This window comes from Brienomyrus brachyistius, chromosome 24 (genome assembly GCF_023856365.1).
Source record: "Brienomyrus brachyistius isolate T26 chromosome 24, BBRACH_0.4, whole genome shotgun sequence".
Taxonomy (NCBI): Eukaryota; Metazoa; Chordata; class Actinopteri; order Osteoglossiformes; family Mormyridae; genus Brienomyrus; species Brienomyrus brachyistius.
Genome location: NC_064556.1, coordinates 7,737,935 through 7,758,148, shown reverse-complemented (window position 1 = coordinate 7,758,148; position 20,214 = coordinate 7,737,935). Strand labels below are relative to the sequence as shown.

General features: G+C 46.9%; 1 protein-coding gene across 2 annotated transcripts; it reads right to left on the bottom strand.

Moving 5' to 3' along the window:
• Positions 1-6,506: 6,506 nt before the first annotated feature.
• LOC125720160 (interferon-induced protein 44-like) lies at positions 6,507-19,754 on the bottom strand. Of its 2 annotated transcripts, none has more exons than XM_048995337.1 (7): positions 19,719-19,754; positions 16,708-16,828; positions 16,167-16,306; positions 9,607-9,759; positions 9,230-9,401; positions 7,278-7,378; positions 6,507-7,037 (listed from the first exon to the last, which is right to left on the bottom strand). In XM_048995337.1, the coding sequence occupies exons 2-7, from the start codon at positions 16,724-16,726 to the stop codon at positions 6,861-6,863; spliced, it is 762 nt and encodes a 253-aa protein (XP_048851294.1). In that variant the 5' UTR covers positions 16,727-16,828; positions 19,719-19,754; the 3' UTR covers positions 6,507-6,860. The 2 variants fall into 2 exon arrangements, with proteins under 2 accessions (XP_048851294.1, XP_048851293.1); XM_048995336.1 differs by having other exon boundaries at positions 16,167-16,362; positions 19,719-19,748.
• Between the last annotated feature and the right edge of the window lie 460 nt (positions 19,755-20,214).

The window sequence follows — 20,214 nt, the reverse complement described above, 5'->3', positions numbered from 1 at the left end:
CTTCTGCATCACTGGAATTTTTAATCAAAGGATCTACGTGTCACATGAAGGTTTTTCAGAAGATCTTATCAAAGTGTTTAGCTTGCTAGTTTAACTGTACTTAGGCCCTTCTACACAGACTGCTAACTGAGTGGAGTGATAAAATAATCTTGTGTAATATGTCAGAACATCAAGCTACCTACTTATATAATTGACCTCAAATGTGGCATGTGAACAAGAGACCTTCTGATGAAGGGAAGGGCTGTAGATCTACACGGCTCATCATTCAGCAGTGGAATCAGACTGAGATGCCACCCTCACCAGGGTCAGTACACATCGAGGGAGGCAGACAGCTGACAGGGAGTGGAGAAGATGAGACCCCTAGTGCAGAGCAGACAGCAGCAGCCCCAGGAGGGAAGTCAGGGTTGGGATCCCCCTCAGGGGAAACAGTGACATCCTCACTGACAGGGCAGCTAGGCACCAAGCAGAATAAACACCACCATCATTATGACCAAAACCATTTCTGTAGGCACACAGTCAAGCAAAGACAGGACCACAATCATGACTATTATCGGCTTCATCAGCACAATGAGCATTATCTCCATCACCTCTATCTACATCACCTCCATCACCACAGTCATCAGAACCTCCATCATCTGTACCACCATCACATCACCACTGGCACCAGAACCTCCAATATTTGTACCATCTTCACCACCTCTGCCATCATCAGTATTGTAGTTATTCTCTCACCACAATGTGTTAGGATTGGAAGAGTGGAATTATGTGATTCTATCTGATTGGATGGACAAAATCACATGATCCCCTTCTGTGGTTCTGTGGCATTAATGTGCCTTTTACAGAAATGTTTTTTTCAGGGGCAATTTTCTGTTTATTAATATCAGCAAATTAGCAAAAAATTATAAAGATAATTTTTAAAAATAAAAAATATCCCCCTCTGCTGTGCGTGGTATAATACAGTACATTGGTTATTATTGTCACTTGTTGTTAGTGTTTAAACGCAGTACAGTTGCTAACGTTGTCTAGATTGTGGCTGCAGGTTATAGTAAATACTAAATATTAGCCCTGATCCTTAAACACTCAGTGTAACTTACAGTGTAAAAATGTATAAATAAATGCAATATGACACACCAACCTCGATAAAATTCACAGAGAAATATTAGGCAAAGCAAATGCAGTGTTGGTCAGACGGCCCAGAGCGGGATCTTATCGGAATGTTTCACTGATACTGTTTAACTCCACGTTAAATACACAAAAGCAGAATAAGATGCTTCAATTGAATCATACCAATACAATAAGGACCCTTTTGGTTTACCAGTAGGGACAATTGTAGCCTTACATCTCCAGGAGGGTCAGATTCCTGCACCTGTGTGTCTGGAGTCTGGATGTTCTGCAGACATGTGTCTGCTGAATTCCTCCAGATCCTCAAGTCAAAAAATGTATGTTTTAGGTGAACTAGAGTCTCTAAATGATCTGCAGTGTATGAGAATGAGCCTTATGGTGGACTGGCATCCTATCGAGGGTGCCCACTACCTCACGGCTTGGGATAGGGTTAACTCAGTCCCCCCATGGCAGGCTTGGCCACACCAGCTTCAGATCCATACTTAGAAAATGCTGAGTATTTTGACAGACAGCGTAGGAGATGGTGCATGGACTGGTTAAGAAACAACAAGCACTCTATGAAGCTAAACAGCCGGAAGGGTATTGGTGTAACATGACATACCGCTGTCATAGAGGGTGCCCTCATAATGCATCTCATATTGCACGACATGGGGCTGAATGCTGTAGCATATGTGTGTGTAAAACCAAGTCAATTCAATTAAATTTCTTTTTATATAGCGCCTTTGGCTTCATACAAGCCAAGCCGGCTGAGAACTCGCTAGCAGATTGAAGCTCCACCCATTTGACCAAACCACTTCACTGACAAACACAAACAACTTGTTCAAGCCTCACAGATCACGTTTTTTTTTTCTTCCAGAATGAACCAAGCCTCAAAGCAGTCCTTCATTAACAGAAAACGTAAGAAGTTTGACACGTAATTCAAGCCTCAGTATCAGATTCTTGGTCTACTTCTTGTGTGCCTTCCCATCTGTGTTTAGGCCCCTTGTGGTCCATTTTGTTTTCTGTTTTTTTCTGAGTTTAGTTTGTAATAAAATCCCCTTTTCTGTAAGCGGCTCAGAGGATCATCATTCACCATGCCAAATCATTACCTCCCCCCATTTCCCCTTGCCCAGCCCCCAAAGCCCCTCCTGAGAAAGTTTTATGAAATAAACTGGTCAGCAGTTGTCTGCCCTCTTTTCACATTCATTTTCACTCAATACACTTCTGCTTCTGAAATCATGATTTTAGTTTCGGTTTCATTTTGGATTCAGAATTGGTGAAAGCGACCGACTGTGCATGTTATTTACTTGACAGATCTGTGCTCCGAGGGATCAAACCACTTTTGCTTTAAAGGTGGGGGAGGGGGACAAGGAGGGGGCCTTGCAGACAGGAAGCAGGCAGTTAAATGGATTAAAGGAAACAACAGGTGGATATTTATTTCTATAATAAAAGAACATTTCAAAATTACAAATCAAAATCAAATTATTTCCAAGGCCTTTGGAGGGTGCCTTACACAGGCAGGGACCTGGTTAATCAGGTCCATAATTACCCAAGGATGCCCTTGGGGTGCATAATGTGGTCATTTTGTAGGTGACAACGGCTTTAGGGATATCTGGGATGACCAGAAACTCCATGAAATTTCACAGTAGCAGTCCCCAGGCTTTCATTTACCTTCCCAGACGATGTACATGTATTTTATGCCAAATTTGTTCAAAAGCACATAAATACTTCAACAAGTCACAAATGAATTGAGGTGAGACGGACCTAGCCGTACAGTCTTTTTGTGTTATAATGTCATAACTCATCATCATCACTGAATGCTTGTTTTATCCCATGCTGGTTTAATAGTCTCAGGTAGATACATCACTCAAACACTGGAAATTTTAAATGCAGAATCCATGCACACAGCTTATCTCCTGAGCCCCCGTTTGCACACACGCTCCCTGCAGGGAGATGTGCTGCATCACCAAGGAGAAACATGAAGAAGGCTGGTGCACAGACTCACAGGTTCTCACAGCTGGTTAAATAGCCACCCCCATGCAAAAGCTTCCTGTCTGAATAGACTTCCTGTTTGAATAGACACATCCTGCAAAGAAGTGAACATGTACATCACTCTTTCTGTCTGTCCTTGTGCTGCTGAGTATTTCATTTCTTTGAAACAGTGTTTCTTACTTCCTGAAGCATTGTGCTGACATGCTGACTGGCTACCAGGTGCGCTGTATCTGTACTGCACCAGCAGGGACCCACACTTACCTCTGGGCTGTGACACCTCAACATGTCCCCAACAAAGATTCAAACTGCCTCACTTGGATGTACCCCTCACATGTCCAATGCCCAAAGGATATTGCCTCAGGCCTCATCGGACCCCAACTTATCTGTAAGAAAGGTGCAATGCTTTCTGCCATGTCCACGTCAAGCATTACTGCTGAGCAATACTGCACTGCTGAGCACAGTTTGTGATTCTGTCTTACTGTACAACTGAGCACACTCTGTAATACTGCACTGCTGAGCAATTCTTGCAATACTGCACTTCTCAGCACATGCTGCAATATTATGTTCTTGATCACACTCTGCAATTTAGCACTGCGGAGCACGCTCTGCAGTTCTGCACTTCTCGGCATACGCTGCAATATTACACTGCTGATCACACTCTGCAATACTGCACTGCTTCACTCACCACATAAGCTCTTCCCCCAGTTTCAGCTTCAACTATCTTGAGCCAGCTTCAGAGGAAAGGCGTTGCCAAGGAGTTATTACTGATGTTCAGTGTAGTGGATGAGAACCTCAGCTGGTACCTGGAGGAGAACATTCAGACCTACTGCTCAGACCCTGCTGGGGTGGACTGTGAGAATGTGGAATTCTGGAAGTCCAACATGATGCGGTGGCTTTCTGCTACATTGTAGATTTCCTGTGATGGACATCAATGAAACTAGTGAATACTGAAAGATTCCTCAAATAGCAGAGATATTATCTGTTCCTTGTTTAAGTGTTTATGTTATTCCACCAGGTCTGTGAGCCCCTTGTCTATGTCTGTTCTGGACAAAAAAAAATCAAGAAATCATCGCTCATCTGTCAGAGATAATTGTACACATCTCTTTGTTGTTTTTGGGAGAAATTACATTTAATTATGTTTGGGAGCAATCATGTACCATCTCCCATGAGTGGAAATGATAATGTTGATGGCAACAAGACGTGCACTAAGCCATGGTGTATTATACACTAAAATGAAAGGAAAACCAAAAGTAAATGAATGTTTATGTGTGGTTTTATGTGTCATCTCTGGCAGGGCCCATTATCAGGGTGCAGGATGGGGAGCAGGTCATGGTCACTTTCAAAAACGAAGCCAGCCATTCTTTCTCGATCTACGCCCATGGGATGGAGATTGGCCCTGCCCATGCTGAGCCAGTATAGCCAGGTGATACAAAGGAGGGGTGGTTTTGCCTATCAATCCATGTTACCCTGTCCTGTTCCCTTCATTCTCTATGACCACTTACTCATACATTGTTGTGTTAAGCCTGTCCCAGGCCAGAGGACACCCTTGATGGGATGCCAATCAATGACAGGACACAAGGCAGACGACACCCTTAATGGGATGCCAGTCCATCACATTCACTCTCATGCACTGCAGGTCATTTGGAGACTCTAGTGCACTTCAACCATACATTATTTGACTGAGAATGGAAGATGGAGGATTTGGAGGAGATGCAGGACTCTGAGTCAGTACTGCCAGGACAAGAACATGATGAATAGTGAGGCCTAACATTCAGCCCACCAAAATTGTTTGTTTCAATTGTTCCTTGAATGCACTGTGTGTGTGTGTGTGTGTGTCTGTGTGTGTGAGACCGTGGGTAGATGTGAAGCAGGGTGGAGCTGAACCTCTACATACTGTGAATGACACCCTGACTCCTCTTCTCACCTAACAGCAATCAACAGAAAGCTGTATGTCAATCTTCAGAACCTGACCCTGGACCAGGGGGAGCAGGCAGACTGGCACCTTCTTTGGATGGGCAGTGAGGTGGACACACACACAGTCCACTTCCATAGAGTGACCTTTATCTACAAGGTATTCATCCTCAGAGCTACTTCCTGTCCTGCTCATGTCATCAGAAGATGGTTATTAATCTGAGAGTATAAAATAGGGCATCTGTCCCCTGTATCTTGATATACATTAGACAGACACTACAGAGCAAGGAATAAGCAGAAAGATTCCCTCGCTCTGCCTCTCGTGGATGTTAGCAGCAGCTTCTTGGTTCTGCAGATGGATGAGGTTCACCGGAGCGATGTCTATGAACTGTTCCCTGGAATGTTCCAGACTGTAGCCATGGTAGCAGAGAATCCTGGAAGCTGGCTGATGCATTGTCATGTAACTGGCCACATGTATGTCGGTATAGAGATGACCTTCACTATCAGGAGCTGGGCGGAGGGTCGGGAGAGCGGCATAACTTGACTGTAGTGTGTTCAGGACACCCTGAAAAATACTAGCAGTACTACAGGAAAAATAAGAACGGCTAACATTGTCACTTAATAGCCACAGATATGCCTGCTTCTGTCCTGAACGTACAGGAGGAACATTTGGATTTCATGAGCATAGCATTTCAGATGATGGTCAAAGTAAGCTTGGTGATACTTCAAACCTGCTACTCCTCAGTCACCTTCTCACAACAAACATCATCTCTGTCAACCAACATGATTCTTTGCATCACTTCCTGCCAAACATAAACAGAAAAGTGCACACTAATACAACAGGTCGACGGAAGGAGATCATGTGGTTTTGTCCATCCAATCAGATGTCACATAATTCCACTCTTCCAATCCTGACACATCATGTCACTTCTTTTCAGATGGCAACTCTTCTTCTAATGGTGAGAGCATAACTATGACACTGATGCTGATAGAGGTGGTGATGGTGGTACAGAGAGTAAATGTTCTGGTGACAGTGGTGATGATAAAGGTGATGTAAACAGAGGTGATAGAAATAATGGTCATGGTGATGATGACGAAGCAGATAATGGTCATGACTGTGGTCCTGTCTTTGCAGGACTATGGGCCTTTGGAAATGGTTTTGGTCGTAATGATGGTGGTGTTTATTCTGCTTGGTGCCTAGCTGCCCCGGCAGTGAGGACGTTACTGTGGGGATCCCTGAGGGGGATCCCAGCCCTGACTTCCTTCCTGGGGCTGCTGCTGTCTGCTCTGCACTAGGGGTCTCATCTTCTCCACTCCCTGTCAGCCGTCTGCCTCCCTGGATCTGTACTGACCCTGAAGTGAGAGGCATCTCAGTCCGATTTCATGATGAGCCGTGTAGATCTACAGCTATTCCTTCATCAGAAGGTTTCTTGTTTTTACCCCACCTCTGAGGTGAATTATATTAGTTATTAGTTTCATGTCTTTACCATATCTAAGTCTGTGTAGATGGGCAAAAGTACATTTAAACTAGCAAGCTAAACTCCAACTGTGGTTAAGACTGAGACAGACACTGTCCCATGCTGGAATCACCTGATCATTTTTATTAGCTTAGTTTTTGATCCAGTGTATGGTTACACTGTACAGTTGATTATATCTTTGTTTTAATGTACACATCATTGATCCCCAAGTAAAAAGACAATATTCAATCCTAGTTGTGGTAAGGAAATAGATTTCTGCAAGTATGCAACGAGTAGGAATCTAACACGTGGTGTTGGACACAAAAAACATGCACACTGGCTCTCGACACCATCACTGTGAGGTGATAGCACTTTCACCCAAATGTTTCTGGAACATCTCTACTCTGTGCCATTATTAAAATTGTCAAAGTAATTGTCAGCAAAGTTCAGCATCTGCTGCATTGCAGTGAGAAGCAGGATGTCACAGCACGTGTCCAGTGCAATCTCATGGGAGTAATTTTTCACTGGAAACACTTGTGATACTGGGATGCCCACACAGTCACTTACTTTGTAGATCTGCAAAGAGACATGCACATGTTGTACATCATCCGCATAATCTGTATTAAGATGGCCAGCTGAGTAATTAAGATTGATTTAAAAACGACTACCAATTTAAACTGGTTCCCAATCAAATAGATCTTCTGTAATGTTTTCGCTGCAGAAATGCAGGTTAATTTCATAGTCCAGTGTCCTGCTGCTGGTTTCCGTCCTGATACATCGGTGCAGCCTTTAGGACCAATTCCAGTGTTCACTCACCAGATCCTTTATGTAGCAGCTGCGGTACACATTTGTTATGTTCTTTTCCACATGTGGACACGCTTTGTCCACTTGGGTCAGTAGCACCAGTAGAGGGACCTCTAAAAACATCAACAGAAATGTCTCACTGGTCACGTTTATGTTGTATGGAATAAGCCTTCATCAGGAGACATGCAGAATTTCTTAAGCAAACCCACAGCAATCAGCACACTGATGTCTATCTTACTCAGAAGCACCTGCCAGCATCACTGTGCCCTTTGTGAACCCATTTGTTCAGCTGAGCTCATGTTTTTGTCCCAACATTCAGTCCCAACCCTTTAAAAGTGGGCTCTATGTGACAGAAAGCCCTCCAGCTACTAACAGAGGGAGCAGCTCTGTGTGGAGGAGCATCCAGGAGCTCCTTCAATTACTGCATGAATACTGTTTCTGCCAAAGCAAACATTCAGTTTGCGTTGTTCGATTCTAGGAAAGAGAATTTCTCTTTGTTTTTGCTGAATATTCAAATAGTTTATTAATGTAATTTTATTTTTCATGCTATTTTCATTGAATTTCATTCAATTTAAATCAAAGTAGAACAATGTTGGAACAATGACAATGCATTTCTTCAGACCACTTGGTCACCCCTCCTCCCATCATAACCCTGCACTTCCCACACCCCCATCTCTAACCCCCTCACCACACACACACACACACACACACACACACACACACACACACTCCCAACCTCTCCAAAAATCCTAATTAAAAGTCTCAGTTTAATCATGTTCACTAGATCTTCATCTTTGTAACATGCCACCATTAAGTGACACTGCTTCAAGTTTGGTGCGATTTTTCACAAAATTAATTAGGCCCCAGATAATCTCTAATTCAATGAGCTTGGGAAGTTTGAAAAGATCTATCCAATACTTTCACAAGGTCAACTCTCTTCTATAGCCGCCTTTTCCATCCTTTGTTGCCACCTGGTGCTGCTCCTTCTGTTTTCTTGCAATTTGTTTAAAAATGAAAAAGTTATCAATAGATTGTTCCTCATAAATTTAAAAAAAGATCCGTGTTTTCTTCCACTAAGCTGTGTAACAGTTTTACTGCAGTTTGTCTGTGGAATTCGATCAGTTCCACATCAGCGTTTTCACGTTGGGTGGGATTTAAGCCGACAACCTTTTGATCATAGGTCTAGAAGCCTGACCCACTGAGCCACAAGTTTAGGTTTACTTCATTCCACAGACACTAATACATAAACTGGAAGGGCTCTGTATAAACACAACTCATTGCAACTGGATCCGAGACTACAAACAGCCTGCAAAGGGGACAGGTCATTCAACACCATCACACCGAGTACAAATGTTGAGCACGCTGCTATTCACTCTGCTGACTTACAACTTCTCTGCCCCTCACAGCTATAACCACATGATCAGGTTTGGTTCACGGATGACACTATGGTGGCTGCTTCGGTCAGTGAAAACTCCAGATCTGTTTGCAGTAAAGAGATGGAGTAGCTGGCAGCATAGTGTAAAAAGAACAACCTTCCCTTTAATGTGGGAAAACCTATGCGATGATCATCAATTTCAGGAAAGTCCACCCCAATCACACCGAAAAATGAATCAGCGGTTCCACTGTGGAGGTCATCAAAGCTCCAGGCTCAGGACCTCACATGGACCATCAATGCCATATCCATGGTAAAAAAAAAGCACAACAGCACCAGCACACAATCTCCATCATCTGCCGAAAACAAGTCTTCCTCCTTCATCACTAGCAACATTTTACAGAAGTACAATAGTGTCTTGAACAGCTGTATCACTGTCTGGTATGGAATCTGCAAAGCTTCAGAATGCAGAACATTGAAGAGACGAGTGAGGACAGCGGAGAACATCATTAGGACCCTCTGCCGGCAAAGTTCGACGATGAATCCCACCCCCCCACAACACACCACACTCCTGTTCTCCCCACTCACTCACCATATGAGTCAAGCTTTTGCTGGATTTTACGAAGTTTCAACCATGTTTCTGACTGCATAGCATTTAATTTCTTGGTGTCCATCACAAACACCACACAGTGTATCCTGTCCGCAAGTGATAATTGGTACTTCGTCTGACTGTCAGCAGGTTGCCATGGTGATACAGGGTTAAACTAAACAGAAAAAAAGTGTGAGTGATGCAAACTCAAGCAAAATGTTTCATGAAAAACAAATCAGTAAATGAGATTGTGGGGAGAAAAAGACCAGAAAATTATAAACATGTGACTTTTGTAAGACATTATCAGGGTCAGACCTGCATGTGTTCATACTGCAGGTGATTTAAGGATTAGAGACACAGGTTAGATACACAGTTCTTACAGTGTAATTGTCTGGTATGTGGCCCTTCAGGATGCTGTAAATATCTTCAGTGTTCACCCCTCTGTATTCAATATCTTCGACTCCCATGGTGTCACACAGGAGGAATGAGAGAGGTGGTCCGTCTTGACCTGCTTTCACTGGGAAAGTGCGATACTGGAAAAAGACAAATGATGTCATTCATCTTCTGACAGCTTACCCAAGTTCAAGTCAGAGGGAGAGCAGTCTGAGCAGAGATGCCAGACCTCTATCTCCCCACCCAGCTCCTACATGGGGATACTCAGGTACTCCCAGACCAACTGGGAGATTTAATCGCTCCAGTAGGTCTTGGGTCGAGCCCGGGGTCTCCTCCCACTGGGACATGCCCAAAACACCCAGGAGGCTCCCATGGTGTCACTTGAGGCAGTATCTCATGCCCCATCAGGAGAGGAAAATCCACCCTTTTCCAGTTATAAACCATGACCTCAGACTTGGAGGTGATGATCCTCATCCCAGCCACTTTGCATTATTGTATGATTTTGTATGATTGTATGACTCTTCCAAGTCTGCAGAACACATGCATACTGCTTGGGCTATCTTCCATGAAACCTGGTCTTTTGTTCTGAGCAAGATTGAATCAGCATTGGTCTTCCTGGATCGGAGGTTTGACCAAAGGACATACCCTCATCTCCAATACTCTGACAGAGCTTCTCAGGGAGGCTGAGGAGTGTGATCTCCCTCTGCTCCCCTTTATTAAAGATTGGGACCACCACCCCAGTCTGCCAATCCAAAGCCACTGATCCCAACTTCCATGCAATGCTGAAGGGATGTGTCAGCCAAGACAGACAATATCAACACCCCTCAGGAACTCAGGCCAAATCTCATCTACCCTGGGCCTTTACCAATGAAGATTCTAATGATCCAATTTCGACTCTAGTGATGGGCAAGTCCTCAGACTCTACTTCCTCTAAGGATGACACATCAGTGGGATTCAGCAGGTCCGCGAAATACTCCTCCCACCGCCTAACTGTATCCCTAGTTGAGGTCAATAATAGAAAAAAATATGTGTTTATTTCTATAGTTTAAACCATATATACGAACCCAGTCTTGCTCCCAAAAACGTTACTTTCATTTAAAAGTCAGCTTAATACATTACCTTAATACAAAACAAATGTTTGATATAAAAATAGAGTACAATATCTGTGAATTCGCGAATCACAAAGCGCGAATGCCCGAGGCCTGACTGTATACCACTTTGTACGAAAATGGAAAATCCGAAAAGTTTAGCGTCTAATGCAGTTTGTTTCTTGAAACAACAGCATATACAGTAAATACACTAAAACATACTTTCTTCGCTTCATGTTATCCTCCTCAAGGTTACACGTTTGGAGCCCTTTGTACTCAGAAAGAGCTAGCGCAAGAGTCCCTTTCTTGGAAGCTTCCATCTTGAATCCGAGTTCCAAACTTTGTGGCAAATGGAACGCATCCGACTCGGTTTTTGCGAGTTTTTAGCGGATGTGACGTAATCTCCGAATCCGAAAATCGGATCCCAAGGCAAATGGAACGCACCATAAGATTGACCCCTGCCTTAGTGTTTTCAGCTCTGTTAATAAACCCCTTGTGTTCCCATGAGTTGTCAGTGGATCATCATCTCCTTTCCGTGCCTGCATGATGCCCCGCCGCCGTGCCAGAACCACCCATGTCCGTGAGATGTTCGTATTGGCAGCAGTACGTCCAACTCGTTTCTGATGAGTGTTGGACTCAACCAGGGATGCCCTTTGTCACCACTGCTGTTCATAACTTTTATCAACAGAATTTCTCTGCGTAGCCATGGGGTGGAAGGGGCCTCAGGATCACGTCATTGCTTTTTGCAGATGATGTTGTGCTGTTGCTGTCATCGGGCTATCAACTGCAGCTAGCACTGGGGTGGTTTGCAGCTGAGAGTGAGGTGGCCGCGATGAGGACCAGCACCTCCAAGTCAAACAGAAAAGGGTTGATTGTTCTCTTGTGTTGGGGTCTGAGTTGTTGCCTCACATAGACGAGTTTAAGTATCTTGGCATCTTGTACACAAGTCAGGGAATAAGGGATTGGGAGATAAACAGGTGGATCAATGCAGCGTCGACAATAATGCAGACACTGTACCGTTCTGTCGTGGTAAAGAGGGAGCTTGAGCCAGAAGGCAAAGCTTTCGATTTACCAGTCAATCTACATTCCTAAAATTTGAGTCACTGTGTTTTGTGAGTTGTATACAACTTTGTACAATATTGACTGCTCTAATTAAAGTTATTAATGACATTTACTTATTCATACATAGTAATGTTCTCTTACTACTCAATCTTAGTGCCGGGTTTGATACCATTGACCATAGACTTCTCTTAGAAAGTCTTCAGAACTGGGTTTGACTGTAAGGAATAGTTCAAAATGTTACATGTCTTACCCGCAAGGAAAGAATTTCTTTGTCAAAATAGGAAATGACATTTCTGAGAGAGTGTCAGTAACCTGTGGTGTGCCTGAAGGTTTGATTTTTTGGGCCTTTGTAATTTGATTTGTACATGCTTCCTGTGACGCCCGGCCCGTCCGCTCCTCGTGTGTGCCACGCCCCTAATTACCCACGTGTGATTTCCTGAACGGGCCCAGTCGTGTCTTGTTTTCTGCTGCCTTGTTCCGTGTATTTAAGTCCCTGTTTTGCATTAACCCCTTGTCTGTCATTGATGTTCGTTCCCGTTTGGTGTACCCTTGTGTCATGCCCGGCTCGTCCGCTCCTCGTGTGTGCCACGCCCCCTAATTACCCACGTGTGTTTCCCGGATTGTACCCAGCTGTGTCCGTTTGCTTTTCATCAGTCTTGTGTATTTAAGTCCTGGTCTCCCCAGTTTGGTTTGTCTGTCATTGATGTTCGTAAGCGTGAGCTGTTTCCCGGTCCCTGTCCTCGTATTAAACTCCCGTTTGCCCCGTATTCCTGCTTCCTGCTTGCCTGCTTGCCCGCACGATCGCCGCTTCACCCGTACCCGATCGTGACAGAATGACAGACCACAAAAAGAAGCGGAGAGGGAGGAAGAGAGTCCCGCAGGAGACGATCCGTCTCGGCGCCTGCTCGCTCTCCAGGCTTTGGCTCCCGACTAGGGACGAGAGGGAAGTACCCGCCCTACCTCCAGCCCGGAGGCTGACCACACGCGACCCCGATCCCGTGTGGAAGTACTGGTTCTCCAGTGAGGACGAGGAGCCCTTCCTCTACCCTTACCCGGAGCCGGAGGCCTTTCTTCCGCCGTCCGTTTTTACGGACGTTGCGCCGCCTCCCGCCACCGCAAGGCGCCAGCGAAGGAGAAGGAAACCGGCGATCGCCGGTACAGAGGACCTCCCTCCGTTGCTGCCGGCGGACCCCGCTCCCGTGCAGCCGCCGTTGCCGCCTTCGCCGCTGCCGCCGCCTGCGCAGCCGCCTTCGCCGCTGCCGCCGCCTGCGCAGCCGCCTTCGCCGCTGCCGCCGCCTGCGCAGCCGCCGCCTGCGCAGCCACCTTCGCTGCCTGCTGCAGCTCCCGGGCAGGCGCCCCCACTGCAGCTGCCTGCTGCAGCTCCCGGGCAGGCGCCCCCACTGCAGCTGCCTGCTGCAGCTCCCGGGCAGGCGCCCCCACTGCAGCTGCCTGCTGCAGCTCCCGGGCAGGCGCCCCCACTGCAGCAACCTGCAGCTCCCGGGCCGGCGCCCCCACTGCAGCCACCTGCAGCTCCCGGGCCGGCGCCCCCACTGCAGCCACCTCCTGTTCCTGACCGCGCTGCAGCTCCCGGGCAGGCGCCCCCACTGCAGCCGCCTGCTGCCGCTCCCGGGCAGGCGCCCCCACTGCAGCCGCCTGCTGCCGCTCCCGGGCAGGCGCCCCCACTGCAGCTGCCTGCTGCAGCTCCCGGGCAGGCGCCCCCACTGCAGCCAGCTCCCGTTCCTGACCGCGCTCCAGCTCCTGCAGAGGCGCCCCCTCTGCAGCCAGCTCCCGTTCCTGACCGCGCTCCAGTTCCTGCAGAGGCGCCCCCTCTGCAGCCGCCTGCTGCAGCTCCCGGGCAGGCGCCCCCACTGCAGCCAGCTCCTGTTCCTGACCGCGCTCCTGTTCCTGACCGCGCTCCTGTTCCTGACCGCGCTCCTGTTCCTGTCCCGGCGCTCCCTCCGCCTGCTGCAGCTCCCGGGCCGGCGCCCCCTCTGCAGCCGCCTGCTGCAGCTCCCGGGCCGGCGCCCCCACTGCAGCCAGCTCCTGTTCCTGACCGTGCTCCTGTTCCTGTCCAGGCGCCCCCTCTGCAGCCGCCTGCTGCAGCTCCCGGGCAGGCGCCCCCCCAGACTTCCACTCCTGTCCCTGACCGTGTTCCTGTCCCTGACCGCCCTGCAGCAGCTCCAGAGGCGCCCCCTCCGCCTGCAGCAGCTCCAGAGGCGCCCCCTCCGCCTGCAGCAGCTCCAGAGGCGCCCCCTCCGCCTGCAGCAGCTCCAGAGGCGCCCCCTCCGCCTGCAGCAGCTCCAGAGGCGCCCCCTCCGCCTGCAGCAGCTCCAGAGGCGCCCCCTCCGCCTGCAGCAGCTCCAGAGGCGCCCCCTCCGCCTGCAGCAGCTCCAGAGGCGCCCCCTCCGCCTGCAGCAGCTCCTGTCCCTGGCCCCGCTCCTGTCCCTGGCCCCGCTCCTGTCCCTGGCCCCGCTCCTGTCCCTGGCCCTGATCCCTCGCCCCGGCAGCGTCGACCCCGGCCTAGGGTCGGCCTGTCTGTGTCCCGCAGGGGAAGGGGACACAGACGCAGGGCTGGGGTCCCGCCCGCCCTGCCCCCTGGCTCGCCCTGCCTCGCCTGCGCTGGGGCTCGGTTGGCGCCTGCGGGTCCTGGCCCTCCGGGTCGGCTGTCGCCTGCGGGTCCCCCTCCGATGCCTCGTCGCCCTGCCTCGCTCTCCCCTCCGGTGCCTGGTCGGTCGCCTGGGGGTTCCCCGACGGCGGCTCCTCGGTCGCCTGCGGGGCCCCTACCTCCGGCCCTCCACCGGACGTCGCCGCCTGCTGCGGCTCCCCCCTCCTCCGGGCCTTCGCCCTGGCCCCTTCCTGCTCCCTCGTCCCCTTCCCTGGTGCTCCCTCCTGCTCCCTCCCTGGCCCCTCCGCGGGTCCCTCGCCCTGTCTCTTCTGCCCCTTCTCGGTCCCCTCCGGCTCCGGCCTCCCGGCCGCCTGCGGCCCCTCCGGCTGCCGCCCGTCGCCCGCTGGGTCTCCCTCGGGCTCCCCTTTGTTCCCCCTCCTTGTCTCCCTACGCCCCTGCCTTTGTCCCGCCTGTCTCTGCCCCTTCGTTTTTTGCTCCCCCTCGCTTCGTTCCTCCCGTCTCTGCTCCTCGTCCTCCTGTGTTCCCTCCGTTCACTCCTGGCCCTTGTGTCCCGCCTGTGCCCTCTGCTTCGCCCTTTCTTGTCTGTCTGTCTGCTTTCCCGGCCCTCTGTCGGGTTTTGTCCTTTGTCTTGTCCCTGGCTGTGTTTTGTGCCTCTGTCTTGTTCCCGGTCCTGCGTTGATTCTGTTCTTGTTTTTCAGGTCCTGTTTTGCCTCGTCCCGTCCGTCGCCCCCTTCCTTGGCGCGCCCGGAGTAGCGCGCCTTTGGGGGGGGGTTCTGTCATGCCCGGCTCGTCCGCTCCTCGTGTGTGCCACGCCCCCTGATTACCCACGTGTGTTTCCCGGATTGTACCCAGCTGTGTCCGTTTGCTTTTCATCAGTCTTGTGTATTTAAGTCCTGGTCTCCCCAGTTTGGTTTGTCTGTCATTGATGTTCGTAAGCGTGAGCTGTTTCCCGGTCCCTGTCCTCGTATTAAACTCCCGTTTGCCCCGTATTCCTGCTTCCTGCTTGCCTGCTTGCCCGCACGATCGCCGCTTCACCTGTACCCGATCGTGACACCCTTGGCCCCGGTATTCAATTAAACCACTTGTTTTGCCCATATATGCCTGTCCGCCTGCTCTTTGCCCGCCTGCCCGAGCGATCACCCGCTTTTAAACAGCGCGATCGCGGCCAAGCGTGACACTTCCCTTTGGCCAAATCATACAAGACTATGACATGTCTCTCCACAACCATGCAGATGATACTCAGATTTACTTGGAACATTACTAACTGGATGGGACAAAACTTTCTGCAGTTAAAGGTAAAACAGAGATTATTTTATTCAGGAATACCAATGAGAGGTTCTTATTTGCTTAGCTCAGCTGCTTATGGATTTGAGAGCTCCAAGATCAAAATAACTAGCAAGTGATCTTAGTGTACTAATAGACTTCGATCTCAGCTTCAGCAGTCATATCAAAGCAGTTAATAATTCAGCAGTTTATAACCTCAAGAACATCAACAGGAAATCCTGCCTCTAGCTCTTTGTGCATGAAGATTACATGTTCTTGCCATTTTGCGTGGGTTTTTAACAGGTTTAAACTAAATATCAAACACATGATTCAATTTTTCATAATGTACAATAAAGACAACAATTAACAGATCAAAGAAACTAAACATAGATGTATTGAAAATACCAAAGTAGAACATTATCTGTCCTTACAAGTGAGAGCATTATATAAGCACATTTGGATACTCAAGACTTTCAACATTAAATGAGGAGTTGGGCAATGGCAATACCTTCAAGGTCAGGCTGGTGCCCTTGTATCCTGTTTCAGCTTCACTTATTATGTTGTCACGGAAGATAGAGTTGATGGAGTTGAAGAAGCTTGATTTTCCAGCACCAACTGGACCAACTAGCAGAATCCGAGCCTGAGGCACTGAATCAATAGTGGGTGCGTAATTTTGCAGAGATTGCTTGAGATTGTTTTTTGTCCTAAAGTAATAGATATTTAAATTGGAAATGGAAATTAGTAAAAATTCATCAGGGATACAAATAATGCTATATCTTATTACATATTACAAGGCTGTGCATATTTGAGAAACCAGGGACAGCCAGTGCCTGGAGCAGTTAGACTTAAGGGTCTTGTACAAGGGCCCAACAGTGAACACTCTGCCAGCCCCAGGATTTCAACTAGCAGACCCTCTGATCACAAGCACTGTGTGTGACAGGAGGGGGTTGTAGTACTCATGCATGTTTTACAAATATACACATAAAGTTGTAAAAGTGATACTGGTAAAAAAAAAAAGCTGCTTGTAAAATGTGATAAAGGTTTCATACCTAATGTCCCACACAACATTCCTCCAAGTATTAGGGAGCAGCTCTGGTTTTTTCTCCGCCGCCTTCACTTTCTTAGAGGCAGTAGGTTTATTTCCCATTTTCCAAACACCAACTTGCAGACCTGTTCAATGACAGTGTTATGTTTTCCTTGTCTGTTTAAAACAAGGTCGGCGTGATTACGCAATGCTTTGCCACCAGCCCCCAAGGTTCAAAAGCAGATTACATTTACATTTATTTATTTCTCAGATATTTAATTTAAAAGGACACAAACCAGAAAGCAGGATCAACCAGGGTCTGGAAAAATCAGGAGTTAAAGGTCTTACTCAAGGGCCCAAAAGTGAAAAGACTCACTCAGTCACACGATTTGAAGGAAGTACCTGCTGATTCTAGAGTTCTAACCGGCTGAGCCACAAACTGCCCCATTGCCCTTTCGCATTTCTTTTTAAAAAAATTTAACATACATTATACATTTACAATATGTCTTATCCTACAGGTCATTTTGGAGTAATACTTTTAAGTGGGAAAAAACAGGTGCCTGTACTCCCCTTGTTATCTGTTACTGGTCCCATAAGATAAAAATGCAGCTGAAAATTCCTAAAATCACCTAGTGACGTCGTAGTGCGATGTATTAATTATGCGTTTGTACTGATGTTGGTGTAAACAAGCCTACTATGCTGCCAGTCATGTAAAAATATAGCATATGCAATTATGCACAATGCATAATACTTGATAATAAGTAACAACCATGTTACTGGTTTACAGTATGTATTTACTATACTGTACTTTTTATCGTTATTTATTTTAGCCTATACCATTTAGCCTAGGTGTGCTAGTCTCTGTAAGTTTTACCATCTAGGCATATGTCAGTACAGTCCACTGTATAATGTTTAACAATGATTTCTCTCAACATATTAACCAAGGTATAACTGTATACAAATTTCTACATATCTACAGTACCAGTCAAATGTCTGGACACACATACTGGAAATCTTGGCATAACTTTACAAAAATGAAAACCTAACCCTAACTCCTACTTTCGCTTTCATAATAATCTGTAAAAACTACAGCGATCAAAGGTTACTTGGAATAGGTTTGTTTACCCAACGTGTGCAGTACCAGTCAAAGGTCTGAAAAATCATTTGTTTTTCAGCAAGGTAATGACCCTATACATACCTCAAGGTTACGTAAGTACGGTATTATCTTGTGAGCAAGGAGAGAAATAGGGTGGCCACAATAGATGATCTGGCCCCACAGTCACCTGACCCTATAGAACTGGTTTTATCCAGAGTTTATATAGAGTTGGATCGAATAGTAAGAGAAAGGTAGCCAACTTGTGCCCAGAATTTGTAGAAACTCCTCTTGTCTGTCAGAATTGCAAAGCAGAACTTGAATATCACTATGACACGACTGCAAAGTGAACGCATTTCTGAAGACATTCAGATCTGATGGACTCACCCAATAATACGAGATTAGACATGCTATAGATATGTCCCATTTAGCATCTCGAAGTAGCCTAGCCTGTCTCTGTTATCGCTTTGACTTAGTTTATTTTGCTTATTGTGATTCCAGTACACCAAAATAATTGGTAAAAGGAAGATTACCCTGGGGCGGCATGGTGGTGCAGTGGTTAGCACTGTAGCCTCACACCTCTGGGACCCGGGTTTGAGTATCCATCTGGGTCACATGTGTGTGGAGTTTGCATGTTCTCCCCATGTCGTCGTGGGGTTTCCTCCGGGTACTCCGGTGTCCCCCCACAGTCCAAAAACATGCTGGGGCTAATTGGAGTTGCTAAATTGCCCATAGGAGTGAATGGTGTGTGAGTGTGCCCTGCGATGGGCTGGCCCCTTATCCGGGCTTGTTCCCTGCCTCGTGCCCATTGCTTCCAGGATAGGCTCCGAACCCCCCCTCGACCCAGTAGGATAAGCGGTTTGGAAACTGGATGGATGGATGGATGGAAGATTACCCCGTCAATTTTACATAATACAATAACAAATTAACATTAATTATTTTTTGTGAGCGTATTGCGTGTTTTGAATAAGGCTGAACAAGACTAGAAAAAGATCACATTGCGATATTTAGGAGATGAAAATTAACTATATAGCCAAATGTTCAACTTATCTACATTTAACTTATCCATCAACAGGCTGGCAAATAAGACGGTGTTGCCAAGAATTGCGCCAACAGACACAAAGCAGAGCCGACAAATCTCTTGCTTTTGCTCATAAACTATAAAATACGAAACATTTTCATACAGTGGAATACAAATGGCTTTTCTTGGCCAGTTCTTCTTCGCCTTTCTTCTCTTCACTCATTTTCTGCTTAATTTCTCACCATCGCGCCACACAGTCTATGAATCAGTCTAACAGGACGACAATGATGTGGCTGGCTCGGAGATGGCATGCACGGCCATAATCAGTGACAGCCCTAATGAAAAGCAAGCGTGTCCAGACTTTTGAATGGTATTGTTACATGAGTGTCCCAGGAATGACACAGTTGGAGAATAACAGAAACACATAATTCCAGAGAAGCACACGTCGAAAAATATCATTCCGTTGGACTTTTGACTGTTGTATACCACAGTATTTCATACTAATGTGAAAGCGAAATTCCTTTCGTTTACAGTTCCGAAGCATTTTTAAATAGTGACACAGATAATGGTAGCCATGCTGTAGGTCATTAATATTTAACATATCCACAAATCCAAACTAATATTTTGTTTCTACCCCCCAGTTGAGCAGTCATACAGTACTCAACTGGGGGGGTAGAAACTAAATCTTGGTCTGGCTTTGCAGCCTCTGGAACTGAAATGGCCAACGCTGTCTACAGTATAAGTCACTTCAGACTAGCACATTCTCTACATAGACACTGGGGTATTTATGCCTGGCATATTAAATAAACTCAATTGAATATAAAATCATTGGCCTCCGTGGTGATTTCACAAATGAACATTTTGGGTTTTTTTGCATGAAATAATCTAAGTACAATTATTATTCAATACATTAGAAACTCACCTTTTCCAATCGACTCTTGACCTGTGAAGCTTGACAGGCTATTGTGAAAGTGTAAGTAAGAGATCGAGAGCATTTTATACAGGCACACAGATAACTGTGGCCACACCACATTAATATTTAACATTGTATGAATGAGAGAATGTGGGTGTACTCTGCTCAGGTAGTAAACCAGCTCCTCTCAGCATGATTTGCTTCACAGTCCTGCAAGGTAGGGGCCAGTCTCTCTGTGTTTCTACTGGACTGGGGGTTGCATCCTGATGTCAGGCTCACACTTAACCTTCGTCCTGTGTTAGCTTTCTGTTCCCATCTCTTATATTAGACTGGTCGGTGCCAAACCGTGTCTTAATAAAATACCCTCAAAACAATTATTTATCATCCAATTTGTTTCTTACCTCTTGGTTACCTTGTTAAGCTTCCTTATCCATGAAAAGATTGATTTTAATATTTTTGGCGTGGCTTTCTGGACCTTTCCTTACCTCTCGTTTTCAATAAAAAA

Excerpts from the sequence above, each read along its gene's own strand:
- LOC125720160 (XM_048995336.1), bottom strand. The coding sequence starts at position 16,805 with ATGGGAAATAAACCTACTGCCTCTAAGAAAGTGAAGGCGGCGGAGAAA. Across the intron at positions 9,760-16,166 it reads GCACCAGCCTGACCTTGAAG|TATCGCACTTTCCCAGTGAA; the intron begins GTATTGCCATTG and ends GTCTTTTTCCAG. Across the intron at positions 7,379-9,229 it reads GCAAAAGCTTGACTCATATG|AGGTCCCTCTACTGGTGCTA; the intron begins GTGAGTGAGTGG and ends TGATGTTTTTAG.